Genomic DNA, 16804 nt, shown 5'->3' on the forward strand with positions numbered 1-16804 from the left:
TGGAATGGGTACTTGTGGTGCCTTTTATGGGCTTTCCATGGCTGCCCATGGACCAATCGGCACACATTTCTGCTCTGAGGCCCATAAATGCCCCAGGTTCAGCCACAGCAGAGAAGATGATGGGATGACCAGCTCCAAAGAGGAGCTACCCTCTCTGCTAACTGAGTACTTGTTGAGATGACCTGCCTACAGAGAGGAGCTACCCTCTCTGCTGAGAGTTGAACACTCATTGGGATAACCTCCATAGCAGAGAAGAGCTAGGAGCCAAACACTCATCAGGACACTCTGGATGCTGAAAGGAGCTGCCCCCTGTGGGTCCCCTCTGAGCTCTTCTGTCACTCAGTAAAGCGCCTCTTTGTCTTGCTGACACTCCTCTTGTCTGTGTATCTCATTCTTCCTGGTTGCTGGACAAGAACTCAGGATCCATCGAATGGTGAGGCTAAAAGAGCTGTAACACAATCAGGGCTGAGACATGCCCCTTGCTTGCCACATTGTGGGTGAAGAGAAGGAGAGAAAAACTGCAACCCTTCATGGATCCGAGACCTGGAAGCTCCCTGAGCCAGGGCTGTGACTTTCTCCTTGGGACCCTACAGTTCCTGGCATCTCCAGGCTTCCAGATGCCATCGTGTTCCCCAATGCCAGCTGTAGAAGCTGCTCGTGCTATGCCTGGTCCAGCTGTAGCCTTGCAGAGAGCCGGCACCTGGAACTGCCCATCCTGCTGCGGCAGCCACACAGAGGTCTCCTGCCAGAAAAGCGACACCCCAAAGTTCCTGTAACAAGACAACAGAGTGCCAAAATGTATCAAGCAAATGTTGAAAAATTGATCTGGAGAAGTAGACCATTTTATAATAATAGTTAAACCTCAGTATCCTCATTTTCAGTAATGGGTAGGACAACCAACAGAAAATCAATAAGGAACGAGAGGATTTGAACAACACCATAAACAAATTAGATCTAACAGGCATATATATATATATATATATCACATTACCAGATAACAGCAGAGTGCACGTTTTTAACATATGGTGTTTGCAAAACTGTATATTCACATGCAGAAGTATGTGAAAGATGGATTTTTGCCTTAACATAATGTACAAAATTTAACTAGAAATTTATTAAATACCTAAATGTAAGAACTAAAACCATACAACTCTTAGGAGAATGGAAAAAGCTTCAATACTTTCGATTTGGCTATGATTTCTTGGATGTGATACCAAAAGCACAGGCAACACAGCAAAAGATAAACCGGGCTTCATTAAAAGTAAAAAATGTTGTGTTTCAAAGGACACTATGAGGAGAGTTAAAGATAGCCCACAGAATGGGAGATGGTATTTGCCAATTATATATTTGCTAAGAAGTTAATATCCAGCATATGTAAAGAACTTTTACAGCTTAGTAACAGAAAACAACCAAATTCAAAAATGAGCAAAGGACCTGAGAAGGCATTTCTCCAAAGAAGGTAATACAAATGGCCAATGACCAATAAGCACATGAAAAAAATATTTAACATCACTAGCTATTAGGGAAATGCAAATCAAAACCACAATTGGTTACCACTTCATACCCATTAGGATGACTATTTTATATACATATATATTTATATATATTTATATATGTCTGTGTATATATACACATATGTATATATGTATGTATATATACACGTGTACATATACACATACATACACACATATCATTGGGGTAGCTGGGCATTGCTTATGAGGATGTAAAATAGTGCAGCCACTGTGGAAAACAGTTTATCACCTCCTCAGATTATTAAATATATAATTACCATGTGATTTTGCAATTCTACTGCTAGGTATATACCCAAAAGAATTGCAGGAAGGGGCCGGGCGCGGTAGCTCACGCCTGTAATCCCAGCACTTTGGGAGGCCGAGGCGGGCGGATCATGAGGTCAGGAGATTGAGACCATCCTGGCTAACACGGTAAAACCCCTTCTCTGCTAAAAATACCAAAAATTAGGCATAGTAGCGGGCACCTGTAGTCCCAGCTACTCCGGAGGCTGAGGCAGGAGAATGGCGTGAACCCAGGAGGCGGAGCTTGCAGTGAGCAGAGATCGTGCCACTGCACTCCAGCCTGGGCGACAGAGCGATACTCCGTCTGAAAAAAAAAAAAAAAAAAGAATTGCAGGAAGGAACTCAAAACAGATATTTGTACACCAATGTTCATAGCAGCCAAAATGTGGAAACAGCACAAACATCCACTGACAGATGAATAGGTAAATAAACTGTGGTATGTAAATGCTTCTGAAATGTGCTACAATGTGAATGAACCTTGAAGACATTATGCTGAGCAAAATAAACCAGACACAGAGTAACAAATATTGTGTGATTCTGCTTATATGGGATAACTAGAATACACAAATTAATATAGACAGAAAGTATAACAGATGTTTTCAGGGGTTGGGAGAGGGGAGAGTAAGGAGCTCTTTTTTAGTGGGTATAGAGTTTTTATTTGAAGAAGTTCCAGATATAGGTGGTGGTGATGATTGTACAACATTGTGAAGGTACTTAATGCCACTGAATTATGCATTTAAAAATGGGTAAAATGTTAAATTTTATGTTGTTTATTTTACCATGATATAGATAAAGACAGACAGGGGGGTTGTGTATCCCATGGAGTTTGATTGATGTCTGGGAGAAAATTAGTGAGATTGATCTTGGGAAAGAAAGGGGAAAATAGAGTGTTTGTTAATCTAGTCTTCATAACTCAACAAATGGCTATAATCTTTGGTGTTAATGAACTATTTTGTTTCATTTTAATTATGTCCAGAATTGTTATTTCTAGAATAACAGGTTAACACTGGTCATTTACTTTATAACTTTTAGATTTTGTAGATAAGAATCTGAATGAAATGAAGGGCTTTTCCTTTTCTGGTCTGAAGGTAAATAATAGGAACCTTGACAACAGTTACAGAACTCTATAGTGGTGAATTCTTCCTCTATAATATATTACCCTTGGGGACTGTTCTACAACCATTATCCCAGCATTGCTTATTCGGAGCCAACCGGAGACCAGTTAGCTCCTAAGATAGCCAGCAATGCTTAGAACATTTTTTTTTTCTTAAAGCAGTTTATGTTTTCTGCAAAGATGTATTGTAGCAAAATGGCTAAAAATTCATGCTTTGGAATCACACAGCCTGACTTAAGTCTTGGCTTTGCAAAGAGCTGTGTGACGTTTTTGTAAAGTTGCTTAATCTGTCCGTGCCTCACCTTTTAAATTCTTTGAAAAAATGAGTACTTGTGTTTGTCAAGAAGATTAAATGAGATAATGTATATAAAGTACATAGCATATTATTTGGTACATAATAAGGTCTAGGTAAACATTAGCTGTTGCATCTGCCATTGCTCTTTTAGACAGATTCAGGGTCCAGACCTATAGTCAGGGGTTCAAAAGAAGGTATTTCTTGTTTAACTTTCCAAGGCTCTTCTATTAGGTACACTTTCTTTCTCTCTTAATCCTATAGTGGTGTCATTCTTATGCTACCTTTACTATTTTGCATTTAGACTGCTCATCTAAATTAGACACCCAGCAACCCATTTTAATCTTGGCATATTTTAAAATGTGTTGGCACATTATAACCAGAGCTCACTAAGCTCTTCATTCATTCACTTAAAAAGTTGAATCCCAGTCTTTTTACTTCCTCCTTTTCCCCTCAACTCCTTTTGGACCTTAAATGCCTAAGAGCTGAATTAATTATACCCTTTAGCTCCAAAATACACTGTTATCATCAGTATGTTTCTCTCAGGTTCTTTTTTTACCCTTCATACCTAAACCCTATCATGTATCTTTCTCCTCATACTCTAATGTGTCTTTATATTTCTTTAAATATGCATGCATATTTGTAAATAGGTAATGTTTGTGTATATGTTTTTATTTATAGGGAGGTGTTGTGCTATGAATATTAACATTACATTTTAAAACTCCATGTTTCTTATATTTATTTTTTACATTTTTATATTTTTACAAGCCTGGTTACCTTGTAAATAGCTGTAATAGGTTTCTGTCTCATGGGTGGTCAGACTTTTCCTGTGAGTTAATGAAAAACTAAGAATATATTATTAAGGATCTTTTTTTTTCCCTTTGGTTTCAAATCTTTTTTTTTTTTTAATTTTACTTTAAGTTCCATGATACGTGTGCAGAACGTGCAGATTTGTTACATAGGTATACATGTGCCGTGGTGGTTTCCTGCACTATCAACCCATTATCTAGGTTTTAAGCTCTGCATGCATTAGGTATTTGTCCTAATGCTCTCCCTCACCTTACCCCCCACCCCCACGACAGGCCCTGGTGTGTGATGTTTCCCTCCCTGTGTCCATGTGTTCTCATTCTTCAGCTCCCACTTATGAGTGAGAACATGCGGTGTTTGGTTTTCTGTTTCTGTGTTAGTTTGCTGAGGATGATGGTTGCCAGCTTCATTTGTATCCCTGCAAAGGACATGAACTCATTCTTTTTTATGGCTGCATAGTATTCCATGATGTATGTGCCAATTTCCTTTATCCAGTCTATCATTGATGGGCATTTGGGTTGGTTCCAAGTCTTTGTTATTGTAAACAGTGCTGCAGTAAACATACGTGTGCCTGTGTGTTTATAGTAGAATGATTTATAATTCTTTGGGTATATACCCAGTAATGGGATTGCTGGGTCAAATGGTATTTCTGCTTCTAGATCCTTGAGGAATCTCCACACTGTCTTCCATAGTGGTTGAACTAATTTACACTCCCACCAACAGTGTAAAAGCATTCCCATTTGTCCACATCCTCACCAGCATCCGTTGTTTCCAGACTTTTTAATGATCGCCATTCCAATTGGCATGAGATGGCGTCTCTTTTGATTTGCATTTCTCTAATGACCAGTGATGATGAGCTTTTCTTCATATGTTTGTTGGCCACATAAATGTCTTCTTTTGAGAAGTGTCTGTTCATATCCTTTGCCCACTTTTTGATGGGGTTGTTTTTTCGTTGTAGATTCTGGATATTAGCCCTTATCAGATGGATAGATTGCAAAAATGTTCTCCCATTCTGTAGGTTGCCTGTTCACTCTGATAGTAGTTTCTTTTGCTGAGCAGAAGCTCTTTAATTTAATTGATCCCATTTGTCAATTTTGGCTTTTATGGCAATTGCTTTTGGGATAGGTGGTCACCCTACTTGTGCAAGATTTTTCTGGGACATAGCCAATAATTAGCAAGATACATACTGAATAGCCTTTCCCTTTCTGGTGGTTTCCAACTGGCATCTGTTTCAATTGGTTGGTCCATATGCTGGATGATTGCTGAAGATTTTAGGCATCACACTTGCTCTTAAGGGGGATTTCTAGGTCACATGTCATAGACATACTTAATAAGTTTGAGTTCCTGTTTATAGATGGGTGGAATTTTAAAATGTCATTTTTTTGGAGATTCTGCATTTGTACTGTATATTTATTCATCCTTTCTTTGTCAGACTATCTAGTTTGGAGCTTTAGCAGCCACTAATTTATGGACAACTACTCCTAGCGCCTTATCCCAATAGAGCAACTACTATGTAGTTTATGAAGAATTTTTTTCATATTTTATGTTATTGGCCCCTAACACTTACCCATTGAGGTAGAGAGGGCAGAATTTATAACTCCCATTTTATAGAAAAGGAAGCTGAGGATCAGAGGTAAACTGACTTGCTTCAGTCCACATATCTAGTAAGTTATAAACTTAGAATCAAGTCTTCTGACTTTGATTTGCTTCTACAATATCTAAAAGGGACAGGGAAAAGGATAAATTTTGGTTTGTGGTTAAAGTAGGAACTGTCCAGGTTAGCTTTATGTCTTCCTCAGAACATAACATAATGCCTAACACATAGTGAATGATGATTTGCTTCTGCAGTATCTTAAAGGGACAGGAAAAAAGAGAAACTCCAGTTTGTGATCAAAGCAGGGAGTGTGCAGTTTTACTTTATGTCTTCCTCAATTGATAACACAACATCTGACACATGAGATTCAATCAGTAATTTTTACTGAGCAAGTGAACTGGGGATTATGTAGGTATCTGTATGGCCTAAGTTCAGTTGGTCATGCCACTCCTCAATGCTGTGGTAACTCTTTTATTGCAGCAGTGCTTTGGCTTATAGATAAACCCAGTTCTGTAAATATTCTGGCTGAACAAAGGGCTTCAGGTCAGTCCAGGAGTTCTCATGTTAAATAGTTTGGTTCATTTACAACAGAAGTAGCGACGGGTTAAAAATGTACCTATATAATATGACTTCCATGGGGTGTGTAGTAGAGGTTCTTGTTTGTTTATGGTAAATCTCAGTAAAATTTCTTCTACTCTTCCTTTTCTTATGCAGTTAACTTTGAATAACCAGTAGCAAAGTCCTTTCTCTTGCTAACTACTATATTGCATTCAGCTGCTTAACATTTGTTTCCTGTTCCCAAGATCACCAGAGGCACCTGTAGTGTTTGATGAGGATGTTGGATTTCATAGATTTTCTCTACACAGTTTGTTCTAGCTTGGGAGAGGTGGGTTGGCCTTGGCCCACTTGTTCAAAGCTGTCACAGTTTTTAAGTCGTTTCAAAACCTTCGATAATCTTGTTCCATCTACTTTTTCACTTTATCTCAAATTTCTGTACCTTCTCCAATACTTCCCACCTCTATGATACAAATTGAGAGTGCTGTGCTCCAAGAAAATCATTTAGTAAGTTAAGCTACTATTTTTAATACCCAGCCCTTCAAGGAAGTTAAAATAGCATCTTCCAGAAGTAGCACTTTCTTATTTAATTTATTTAGAGAAACAGAGTCTTGCTGTGTTGCCCAGCCAGGTCACAAACTCCAGAAGTAGCACTTTCTATGATGTATCTTTTTATTTTATTATTTTAGAGAATAAATTCTTTTTATTCTGTAGCTGCAGAGATTTTATGCACAACGTATGCTTTTTATTTATTTTATTTTATTTTTGAGATGAGGTCTCACTCTGTCACCCTGGCTGGAGTGCAGTGACACAATCTTGGCTCACTGCAATCTCTGCCTCCCAGGCTCAAGCAATCCTCCCACCTCAGCCTCCTAAGGTTGGTCGTGTGCCACCACGCCTGTCTAATTTTTTGTATTTTTGGTAGAGATGGGGTTTCACCACGTTGCCCAGGCTGGTCTCAAATTCCTGAGCTCAAGTGATCCACCCACCTTGGCCTTCCAAAGTGCTGGGATTATAGGTGTGAGCCACCGTGCCTGGCTAAGGTATGCTTTTTAAATTAAATGTTTCCTGTTGTGTCTTTGTTTGGTCATGTTTTTCTTTAAATCACAGATTCATTTGCTAGTGCTTATGTTAATACTGTGAGCTTGAGGTGTAAGCTTTTCACTCACCAATGGGAAGAACTTTCAGAAAGCCCACATATGTCTCTTTTTATTTTTGTTTTTGAGACGGAATCTTGCTCTGTTGCCCAGGCTGGAGTGCAGTGGTGCGATCTCTGCTCACTGCAAGCTCCGCCTCCCAGGTTCATGCCATTCTCCTGCCTCAGCCTCCCGAGTGGCTGGGACTACAGGCACCTGCCACCATGCCCAGCTAATTTTTTGTATTTTTAGTAGAGACAGGGTTTCACCGTGTTAGCCAGGATGGTCTCGTTGCGATCCGCTTTCCTCAGCTGGGATTACAGACGTGAGCCACCGCCCCGCCCCCTCCCGGCCCCGCGTATGTCTCTTTAAGTATCTTTTCTATTGTGACCAGTGTAGGCTGGTGATTATGGTTATTCCTTCCAATTGCACCACCAGATTTTTGGTTCTTGTTTCCAAACTATCTCCTTTCTCTTACACTATGGCCCTGAATTCTACCAGTAGCTGACATTAAGAACCCTAGGGAAGTTCCTTTTTCCTTTTTTTTTTTAAGCATAGGTAAAATCCCTTCATAACAATGGTTTCTGTACAGTGAAATCCTTTCTAGCACTTAGTTGTTGGTCCATGGAAATAGCACTTTGATACTCAGTTTTCTTTCCTTCTCTTTTTTCTTTTTTTAAATATTTTATTTTACTGTGGTAGGAACACTTAACGTGAGATCTACTCCGAACAGATTTTTCAGTGTACAATATAGTATTATCTATAGGCCAATGTTGTACAGCAGATCTCTAGAACTTGATTCATCTTGCATAACTAAAATTATATGTGTTTAAAATAGTCAAACTCATAAAAACAAATATTAGAATGGTGGTTTCCAAGGACTTAGGGAAGAGGAACTGGGGAGTTGCTAATCAATGAGTAGTCAGTTTTTTCTACAGTGAATAAAACTTGTCAATTACTATACCCAAATATAGATTGAGTAGCCCAAATCCAAAAATCTGAAGTCTGAAATGCTTCCAACTCTAAAACTTTTTTTTTTTTTTTTTTGAGATGGAGTCTTGCTCTATCACCCATGCTGGAGTGCAGTGGCGCGATCTCGCCTCACTGCACCAACTCCAAAACTTTTTAAGGGCCAACATGATGTTCAAAGGAAATGCTCATTGAAGCATTTCAGATTTCAGATTTTTGGATTAGGGATGTTCACCTGGTAAGTTTAATTCAAATGTTCCAAAATCCCCCAGATTCAAAATTCAAAACACATTTGGTCCTAAGCATTTTGGATAAGGGATACTCAACCTATATATGGTTGTACTTGAAGTAGCAAAGGAAGGGAGGGTAAATTTGGTGATTTAGTCCTACCATGAAACAGCAGTTACCTTTGTGGTTCTGAGGTTTCTCTGCCAATACCTACACCACTGCCTCCACCAACCAAAATAGAAAAAAAAAAAAAAAAGAAACTCTCAAGAGATTTTTCCAAAGCACTATCATACGTAAATTCTCCAGAAGCTTGGCAGAAGGAAAGTGTGGAAGGGAAGGTATGGTTAAGGAATCTCTCACACTAAATTAGGAACAGTTCATTTGATAATTGGTAAAAATGCATAGCTTCTTCTCATGAACACAACTAACCCTGCTGTGGTAATATCAGGAATGTCAGGAATTAGGTCCTCTGAATACCATCAACAGGATCAAAATTAAATGTGAGTAGAAGAACTTACATGTAGGCTGGGCATGGTGGCTCACACCTGTAATCCTAGAACTTTGGGAGGCCAAGGCAGTAGTGATTGCTTGAGGCCAGGAGTTCATAACCAGCCTGGGAAACTGAGTTATGAACTCCCGAGTAGCTGGGATTACAGGCGCCCGCCACTATGCCCCCTAGCAAGACTGTCTCAAAAAAAAAAGAAAAAGAAAAAAAAGAAAGAACTTAGAGTAATCACCATTACTCTTTAAGTTCTATATATATCTTTATATATTCAACAAAACAGGTGAATCACTGTGTTTATATTTTCAGTTGTGCCTCATTTGAGTGAGCAACTCAATACTCTTGATACTGCTGACCTTGTTCATGACCATTCACCAGCTCCATCACAGCCTGACTCGCCAGCGTCTCCTCTCCATCAGCCTTTCCTCCCCAGTAGGCTTTTCCTCCCTTTCTCTTCATCTTCTCTAATCCCTTTCTTTCTTCTTCACCCCCATCTTTTTACTCCTCCATGATTTTCTCAGGGCTGGGCTTCAACATCGTCGGTGGGACAGATCAGCAGTATGTCTCCAACGACAGTGGCATCTACGTCAGCCGCATCAAAGAAAATGGGGCTGCGGCCCTGGATGGGCGGCTCCAGGAGGGTGATAAGATCCTTTCGGTGAGAATGGGCTTCGGCCTTCTTCACTGTCCTTTGCTCCCTAAGTCCTAGGTCCTACCCCTATCCCTTTCCTTGGAAAGATTTGGGTCTGGAAATATACAGATTGTAGAGCTGAATGGGAACAACTCTGATCAGTCATTCTTTCCAACCCTATCATTGAGCATGGAGGGCAATATTATGCTCACCTGATAAATGAGAATGTGAAGCCCAGAATGTGAAGTTACTTGTTCAAAAAGCACGAGGCAGGAAGCAGCGAGGGACTCATATGGGGAAAAGAGATATAAAATCCACAAATTTTGTCTTTCATCCATCATCGCCTCCTTTTGTTGATTAAAACACTAATGTGTATCTTCCTTTGGGGGAATGTCAGCCCTTATAATTGGATTTAACTTCAAAAAACAGAAAGAAGGAAGGTTGGAATTAAGTGTCCTTTTCAGACTCAGAGCCCTTTTTCACCCATTATTAACATGAAAATTTGGAATGCAGTTGATTTGGGTATCTGCCCACTGTGTTCCCATTTCATCCTGCTAATGTCTCTACCAAGACTTACTACATGGAAATTATTAATCTTATTCTTTTCTAGAATTTCCTCAAGGGGAGTGACAAGATCCTTTTTTTTTTTTTTGAGATGGAGTCTCGCTCTGTCACCCAGGCTGGAGTGCAGTGTCATGATCTTGGCTCACTGCAACCTTTGCCTCCCGGGTTCAAGTGATTCTCCTGCCTCAGCCTCCTGAGTAGCTGGGACTACAGGTGCCTGCCACTATGCCCAGTTAATTTTTTGTATTTTTAGTAGAGATGGGGTTTCACCATGTTGGCCAGGCTGGTCTCGAACTGCTGACCTCATGATTCGCCCTCCTCGGCCTCCCAAAGTGCTGGGATTAGAGGCGTGAGCCACCGGGCCTGGCCTAAGATCTTTTTTTAACATGTTGAATCATAGCGCAATGTTTAATAATGTTTAAGAAATGAACAAGTTAAGAAATTCAGGCAAACCTAAAAAGGCTAGCTGATAAATACGGGCCCACAGACCTCAGGTCTTAAAATAAACTAGAACAAGCCTACAGTCAAAACTATTAAAATGCAAAATATAACTCTGGCCCTATTGTTCATTTCTCCACATTACCATAGGTCACAGTAATCCTATGATACTATCAGTTGCTGGGGGATAAGGAGGTGTAGATTGGAGATAATTATTCTGTAGAATTTCTTTTTTTATTAACTTTCAGGACTAGTGAAAAATGGCCAACTTATTACTCATATGGAAACAGTACAGATGATTGGTATAAAGAATGGAAAAATGCTGAGGGTGTGAGATATTATCCAGAATATTCTTGGGAGAGCTGGCTTCAAAGGGCTAGACTTAAATAAAAGGAAATTGAAATAGGATAGGGCTTCTCATGGGAGAAGCTCCTAAGCAGAAGCTCCTGTCTTCTCCAGATGGGCCATAAGCCCACGGTCTGAAGAGGAGAAAACTATTCCCTGTTTTCTTTTAGAACTGAATAGGGCAGGATGGCCAGGTTGGGAAAAGATTGAAATAAATGAATGAAGTATAGACAGGAGAAGTCTTGATTGACAGAATTAAGTATTAGTCTCAGAGACATGATTTTGAACCTACCTCTATAATAAGTTAGCTTCATCCCTTAAATTTTTTTTGCTATATAGTTTCATTTGAATTTCACTTCACTTTTCATGCAGTTCAGGTGATTAGTGATTACAGGTCATACGTGTGAAATCTCTTGCTCTTCTTAGTTGCCAGCTTACTGAACACTTCTCTGCCATGCAGCCCATTTCGTAGTAGTACCTGAAGGCAGAGATACAAAGGAAAAGAGAAAGAACATCCATCTTCTCTTCATTTGGCATCTGAGTATTTGAGTGATCAGGCTCAGCAGTATGGATCTGAATGCCTCTTCAGGAAGACCGTGACTCCACTTAGTCCCCAAAAAAGAAAGAAAATCAGAACAAGTAGCTATTAGAGCCACCTAAATTAGCTCAAGAATGTCTAAGCATGTGTCCTCGCTGATCTATAATATAAATATAGTATCAAGCACCACAGTATTTCAGTCCTTCTCATTGACTGTTTTGCCTCTCTTCCATCCGTTAAGCTTCTCCTAGACCCTATTTATTAATCTGTGAGATGGAGACAGTGATAATATACTGTCTTCTCAAAAGGATAGTGAAAAGTTTAGAAGCAGATTATTTCCTTTAGCTCCCAGGGAAAGACATTCATCCAATATGAATCAACTTGGCAGTGGTACTGTAAGGAAATGCTGAGAGTGGGTTGTTAAAATAAAGGTGTAGCATGTAGTTAGAATCTATGCAGCTTAATATTTTGACACATAAATTACGTTATCCTCAGAACACTGGAATCTGGGCTCTGTGGATGAAGAATAGGAGTTAAGAAGAGAAAGAAGAGAGCTATATTATTTTAAAAGCTTTGGTTAAAGGTAGATTATTGCAAAATGAGAATGGTGAGAACTATTTGAGCACTAAATGTTAGGTAACATGCTGAGAACTTGAAATTTATTTTGTTTAATATTATAGTAACCCTATGAGGTGGGCATGATTATTGTGCCCAAGCCATTTGCCCAAAGTCACACAACTAGTAAGCAGCAAGGGACTCAAACTTTGTTTGAGTCTGAATTTGTAGCCTTTGTTTTTAACCACTGTGTTATACTGCCTCCTAAAAGGTAAATGAGGAGCTAGGGTTAGTTATCCTAAAGACAAAGTTACGTGGTGAATTAACAGTAGATTGCATGTATGGTTTTATATAAAAACTGAAATTAGGCCAGGTACAGTGGCTCATGCCTGTAATCCCAGCACTTTGGGAGGCCAACGGGGGTGGATCACTTGAGGCCAGGAGTTCGAGACCTGCCTGGCCAACATGGCAAAACCCCGTCTCTACTAAAAATATATATAAATACGAAAAATTAGCTGGGCATGGTGGCATATGCCTTGGTGCATGCGCCTGTAGTCCCCCAGCTACTCAGGAGGCTGAGGCACGAGAATCGCTTGAACCTGGGAGGCGGAGGTTGCAGTGAGCTGAGATCATGCCAGTGCACTCCAACCTGGGCGACAGAGTGAGACTGTATCTCAAAATAAATAAAATAAAATAAAATAAGATAAAAACTGAAATTCATCTTTCTATAAATGGTAGAATCAGAAATAAGGAAATAAACCTCAATGTAAAAAAAAAGTATTAGATACAAGCTGAAATGAGGAACCTTATGTGGACCATTTCCTTACAGAGAAAATAAGTTATTGAAAGGCCTCTCAAGTTTTAAAAAAGTGTTGGGGCTGCTGATAAATGATGGAAGATAAATGTCAATGAAGAGAAAAGTAGATGTCTAAATTTATAGCAAAGAGGATTTTGCTTTACCAAAATATAAGAAATATAAAGATGTATACAAGATATTAAATATTACAAAGATATGTTACAAGGAATGATATGTTTATGTTCTGGCCATTTAAGGAAAAGGCATGCAAAAGAAGAGAGGGGAAAAGCCAGGGGAAGGAGAGGCAGAGATAGAAGACATATAGGGGGTGTATTCATCTGTTTTCACACTGCTGTAAAGATACTACGTGAGACTGGGTAATTTATAAAGAAAAGAGGTTTAATTGACTCACAGTTCCACTTGGCTGGGAGGCCTCAGAAAACTTAAAATCATGTTTTTAAGGTGAAGGAGAAGCAAGTACCTTCTTCACAAGGTGGCAGGAGAGAGAGAGAAGGGGGGAGTGCCAGACACTTATCGAACAACCAGATCTAATGAGAATTCACTGTCACCAGAACAGCATGAAGGAAACGACCCCCATGATCGAGTCACCTCCCACCAGGTCCCTCCCTTGACAAGTGAGAATTACAAGAGTTTGCTTCAAAATTCTTCTTTCTAGATCCCATTCCTTAAGAAATACTACGAAACCGCCTATTGCATCACTTACCCGTGACATCCTATGCCTCTCTGTCCTTAAGTGAACCTCGAAGCCAGAACCGTGAAATGTACTTAAGTATTCATTTATTATCGGCTTTGAAGTTCTCTGTAAAAATGATGCTAAATTATGTATTAGTCTATATTCCCATTTAGTTTTTATGTACTTTCCTATTCTCACATGGGTTATTTTTCCGTGTTGTAAAATATGCCCCATTTTTCCCCTAGTAATGTTTGCTAGATAAGCTAAAAATGTATCTCTTCCTTAGCATGTATCTATTATAGATAGCCGATAGAAGTAATGTTATGTGACATGTAAATTTCCTGGAGTTATTATTAGCTATTAATTTGATCTTTTCATTCTCCCCAAGTAATTCCCACATATTATCTTGTTTTCAAGTTCTAAAATTAAATAACTGCATGATTTATCATGTAGTTTCCTCTTTCTCATCAAAAGTGAAATTTCATTTTTTATGATCACTGTAGATGATTTAAACTTAAAGAAAGAAAAATAAATTTTCTTAAATAATGATGGTAAATGATTTTAAGGCCATGTTGCATCTGAAAACCGTGAAATAAAAATGGCTATTACCAATGGAAGAACAGACATGAGGTCGAGATGAAAGCTGGAAATTCCTCACCCATAGTTCATTTTGTGTGTGTATGCTGGTGAGAATGGTTTATTATTAGAATAGGTTGCAATAATAAACCAATGTGGAACCTGGGATAATTTTATTTTTATTTTTAGAAAAGTAAACTAAGTTTCTCATTCCTTGTGTGTCTGCCTAAATGAAGGGAGGTGAAGAATAGTCATTCCTCAGTGAACATGACATTTTTATTAAGCTAAGGGTGACATATCTGGTCATACTACACAGTTGAGTGTTCCATTTTAACACGGAACAAACCCCTTATGTAACACAATGGCACAGATTGACCATTAGCCAGCTTCATTTCATATTCTGTGTAAGTACAGTTTTTAATTTGGTAAATGAAAGAGTTGGTTAGTCATCAACATTTATCAGCTATTGTACTTAATGGCCTTCAGAGCACTGTGCCAAGTGCTATGGAAAGTTACAAAGAAAATGAAACACTGGTCTCTGCCCTTACCTTAGAAATCAGTGAGAAAGACCCAGCAGAAACCCCCATCCAATCAGCTGCAGAGATGTTGAAATATACAGCAGCATTCTTTAAATAAAATGCCTCCAGGGAAGGGTCTTTGCCTTATCATCTCTATCTCCAGCACCTAGTCCTGTACCTGGCCCAAAGTAAGCATCTAATAAGTTAGTTCCGTGAGTTAACCCCTCCATTATAACACACTGATTTTTTTGGATTGGATCTAAATAATCTATTTTTATGGTGTCTTCAAAAATTGATGAAAAAAGAGACCAAAAAATCTTAGTAAAAAATTACAGGATCTTAGTAAAAAATTACAATATCCAGAGTATATTCTTACATCTATTGCTTATTAAATTGAGCCCATTCTTTCTGTATGTCTCTACATTTGCAAGTCAGAGATCTTGTTTCAGATTATCCTGAGGCAATTCAAAATTCTTAATCAAAGAAAACTAATTTTAACTCAGCTGATTTCATAAGGCAAGAAACAGGAAACACATTTTAACATGCTAACAACCAGAGTTAAAGTAAAAAAATTTTGTTTCCTCATCAGTTAACTAGAACAACACCATGCTCATTCTCTGAACCTTCAGAGTCAGCAAAATTTTCTAGCACATTGCAAATCTGCTGTATCTTAGGTTCAATAAACCTTACTATGTCATGAGTTAAGGAAGCTGAAGTAGCAAGTTAATTCTGGGATTACTCAGCTGAATAGCTCCTGGTACTAAAAGTGAGGTTCAAGGACCAGCAGTCTGGCCATCACCTGGGAGCTTGTGAGAAATGCAGAATCTCAGGGCCCTTCCCAGACCTACAGAATAAAACTCTGCATTAAGAGATCCCCTGGTGAACCTGTGCACAGTAAAGTTTGAGAACCACTGCTGTAGGCAAGTGTTTTTCAAACCTTTTAAATTATGACCCATAACAGGAATAACATACATTTCCTATTCATCAACTAAGTGTGTGTGTGTGTGTGTGTGTATTTGAAGCAAAAGTTTAACACAATACTTTTCTATATGTGATGAATTTTGATATTTTGTTTTCTTCTAATTTCACTTTTTAAAAATTAACTGTTTTTTTGTTTTGTTTTGTTTTTGAGACAGAGTCTCCCTCTGTTGCCCAGGCTAGAATGCAGTGGCGCAATCTCAGCTCACTGCAAGCTCCTCCTCCCGGGTTCCCGCCATTCTCCTGCCTCAGCCTCCCGAGTAGCTGGACTACAGGTGCCCGCCACCACGCCCGGCTAATTTTGTATTTTTAGTAGAAAGGGGGTTTCACCGTGTTAGCCAAGATGATCTCGATCTCCTGACCTCGTGATCTGCCCACCTTGGCCTCCCAAAGTGCTGGGATTACAGGCGTGAGCCACCGTGCCCAGCCAAACAACTGGTCTTGACCCACTGGATTGATTTCACAATATTTGAAAAATGACTACTCCAGTGAATGTAAAAGTACTAATGAAATCTGTAGATGCAAGGGATATGTAGAAAGGGGTGTATTAAATAGGAGAAGTAGTCCGGAAGTGGAGACCAGTCAAAAGACTGTTTCAGGCAGATTAGGTAAGAACTAACTCAGACTTGAGAATCACCTTGAAGGCGTGTTAAAGTGCAGCTAGGAAGAGGCCTAAACATTTGCATTTTTAACAGGTTCCCAGGTGATGCTAAGGCTGCGGGTCATGGGACCACACTTTGAGAACCATTGGTCTATGTTAGTAAGGATGGTAGTAAAAGGAGTGAATTCCACAGACATTTAAGGGTACAATCTACAGAATTTGGTGGTTAGTCACTGAGCAGCTGGAATCTAAAAATGCTTAGAGGATGTCAGTATTGGAGAGCAAATTCAATTTTGGAATAGAAATGACATTGTCAAGGGAGAAAGTCATAGTCATGACATGTTTTAGGACTGGTTTACCTTGGGTAAAGGATGAGAAATGGTTCTTTAAAAAAGAATTATCTTTGCATTTCTAAAAGGTCTCTTATTTGGGGTTTTAAAGTAGTCATTAGAATAACGTTTCTTAAATTAGAATACCTTTAGGCTTAACTAGGAGAGTTGAAAGGCATAATTGGCTTAACTGGCCTATGCCCTTTATAACATCTTCTTTTGCCTGATAT

General features: G+C 39.1%; 2 protein-coding genes across 2 annotated transcripts in view; both read left to right on the forward strand.

The window, feature by feature from the left end:
• LOC105536912 (synaptojanin-2-binding protein) overlaps positions 1 to 16804 on the forward strand; it is a 46159-nt gene that overhangs the window by 18997 nt on the left and 10358 nt on the right. Inside the window, exon 2 of the mRNA XM_011976398.1 lies at positions 9533 to 9669. Within this exon, the coding sequence (XP_011831788.1) occupies positions 9533 to 9669 (137 nt within the window). The remainder of the gene's footprint in view (positions 1 to 9532; positions 9670 to 16804) is intronic.
• The window catches only part of LOC105536911 (cytochrome c oxidase assembly protein COX16 homolog, mitochondrial), an 82085-nt gene that overhangs the window by 18968 nt on the left and 46313 nt on the right, over positions 1 to 16804 (forward strand). The gene's annotated exons all lie outside the window — the stretch shown is intronic.

The sequence above is a fragment of the Mandrillus leucophaeus genome, unplaced genomic scaffold (assembly GCF_000951045.1).
Source record: "Mandrillus leucophaeus isolate KB7577 unplaced genomic scaffold, Mleu.le_1.0 Scaffold1651, whole genome shotgun sequence".
Taxonomy (NCBI): Eukaryota; Metazoa; Chordata; class Mammalia; order Primates; family Cercopithecidae; genus Mandrillus; species Mandrillus leucophaeus.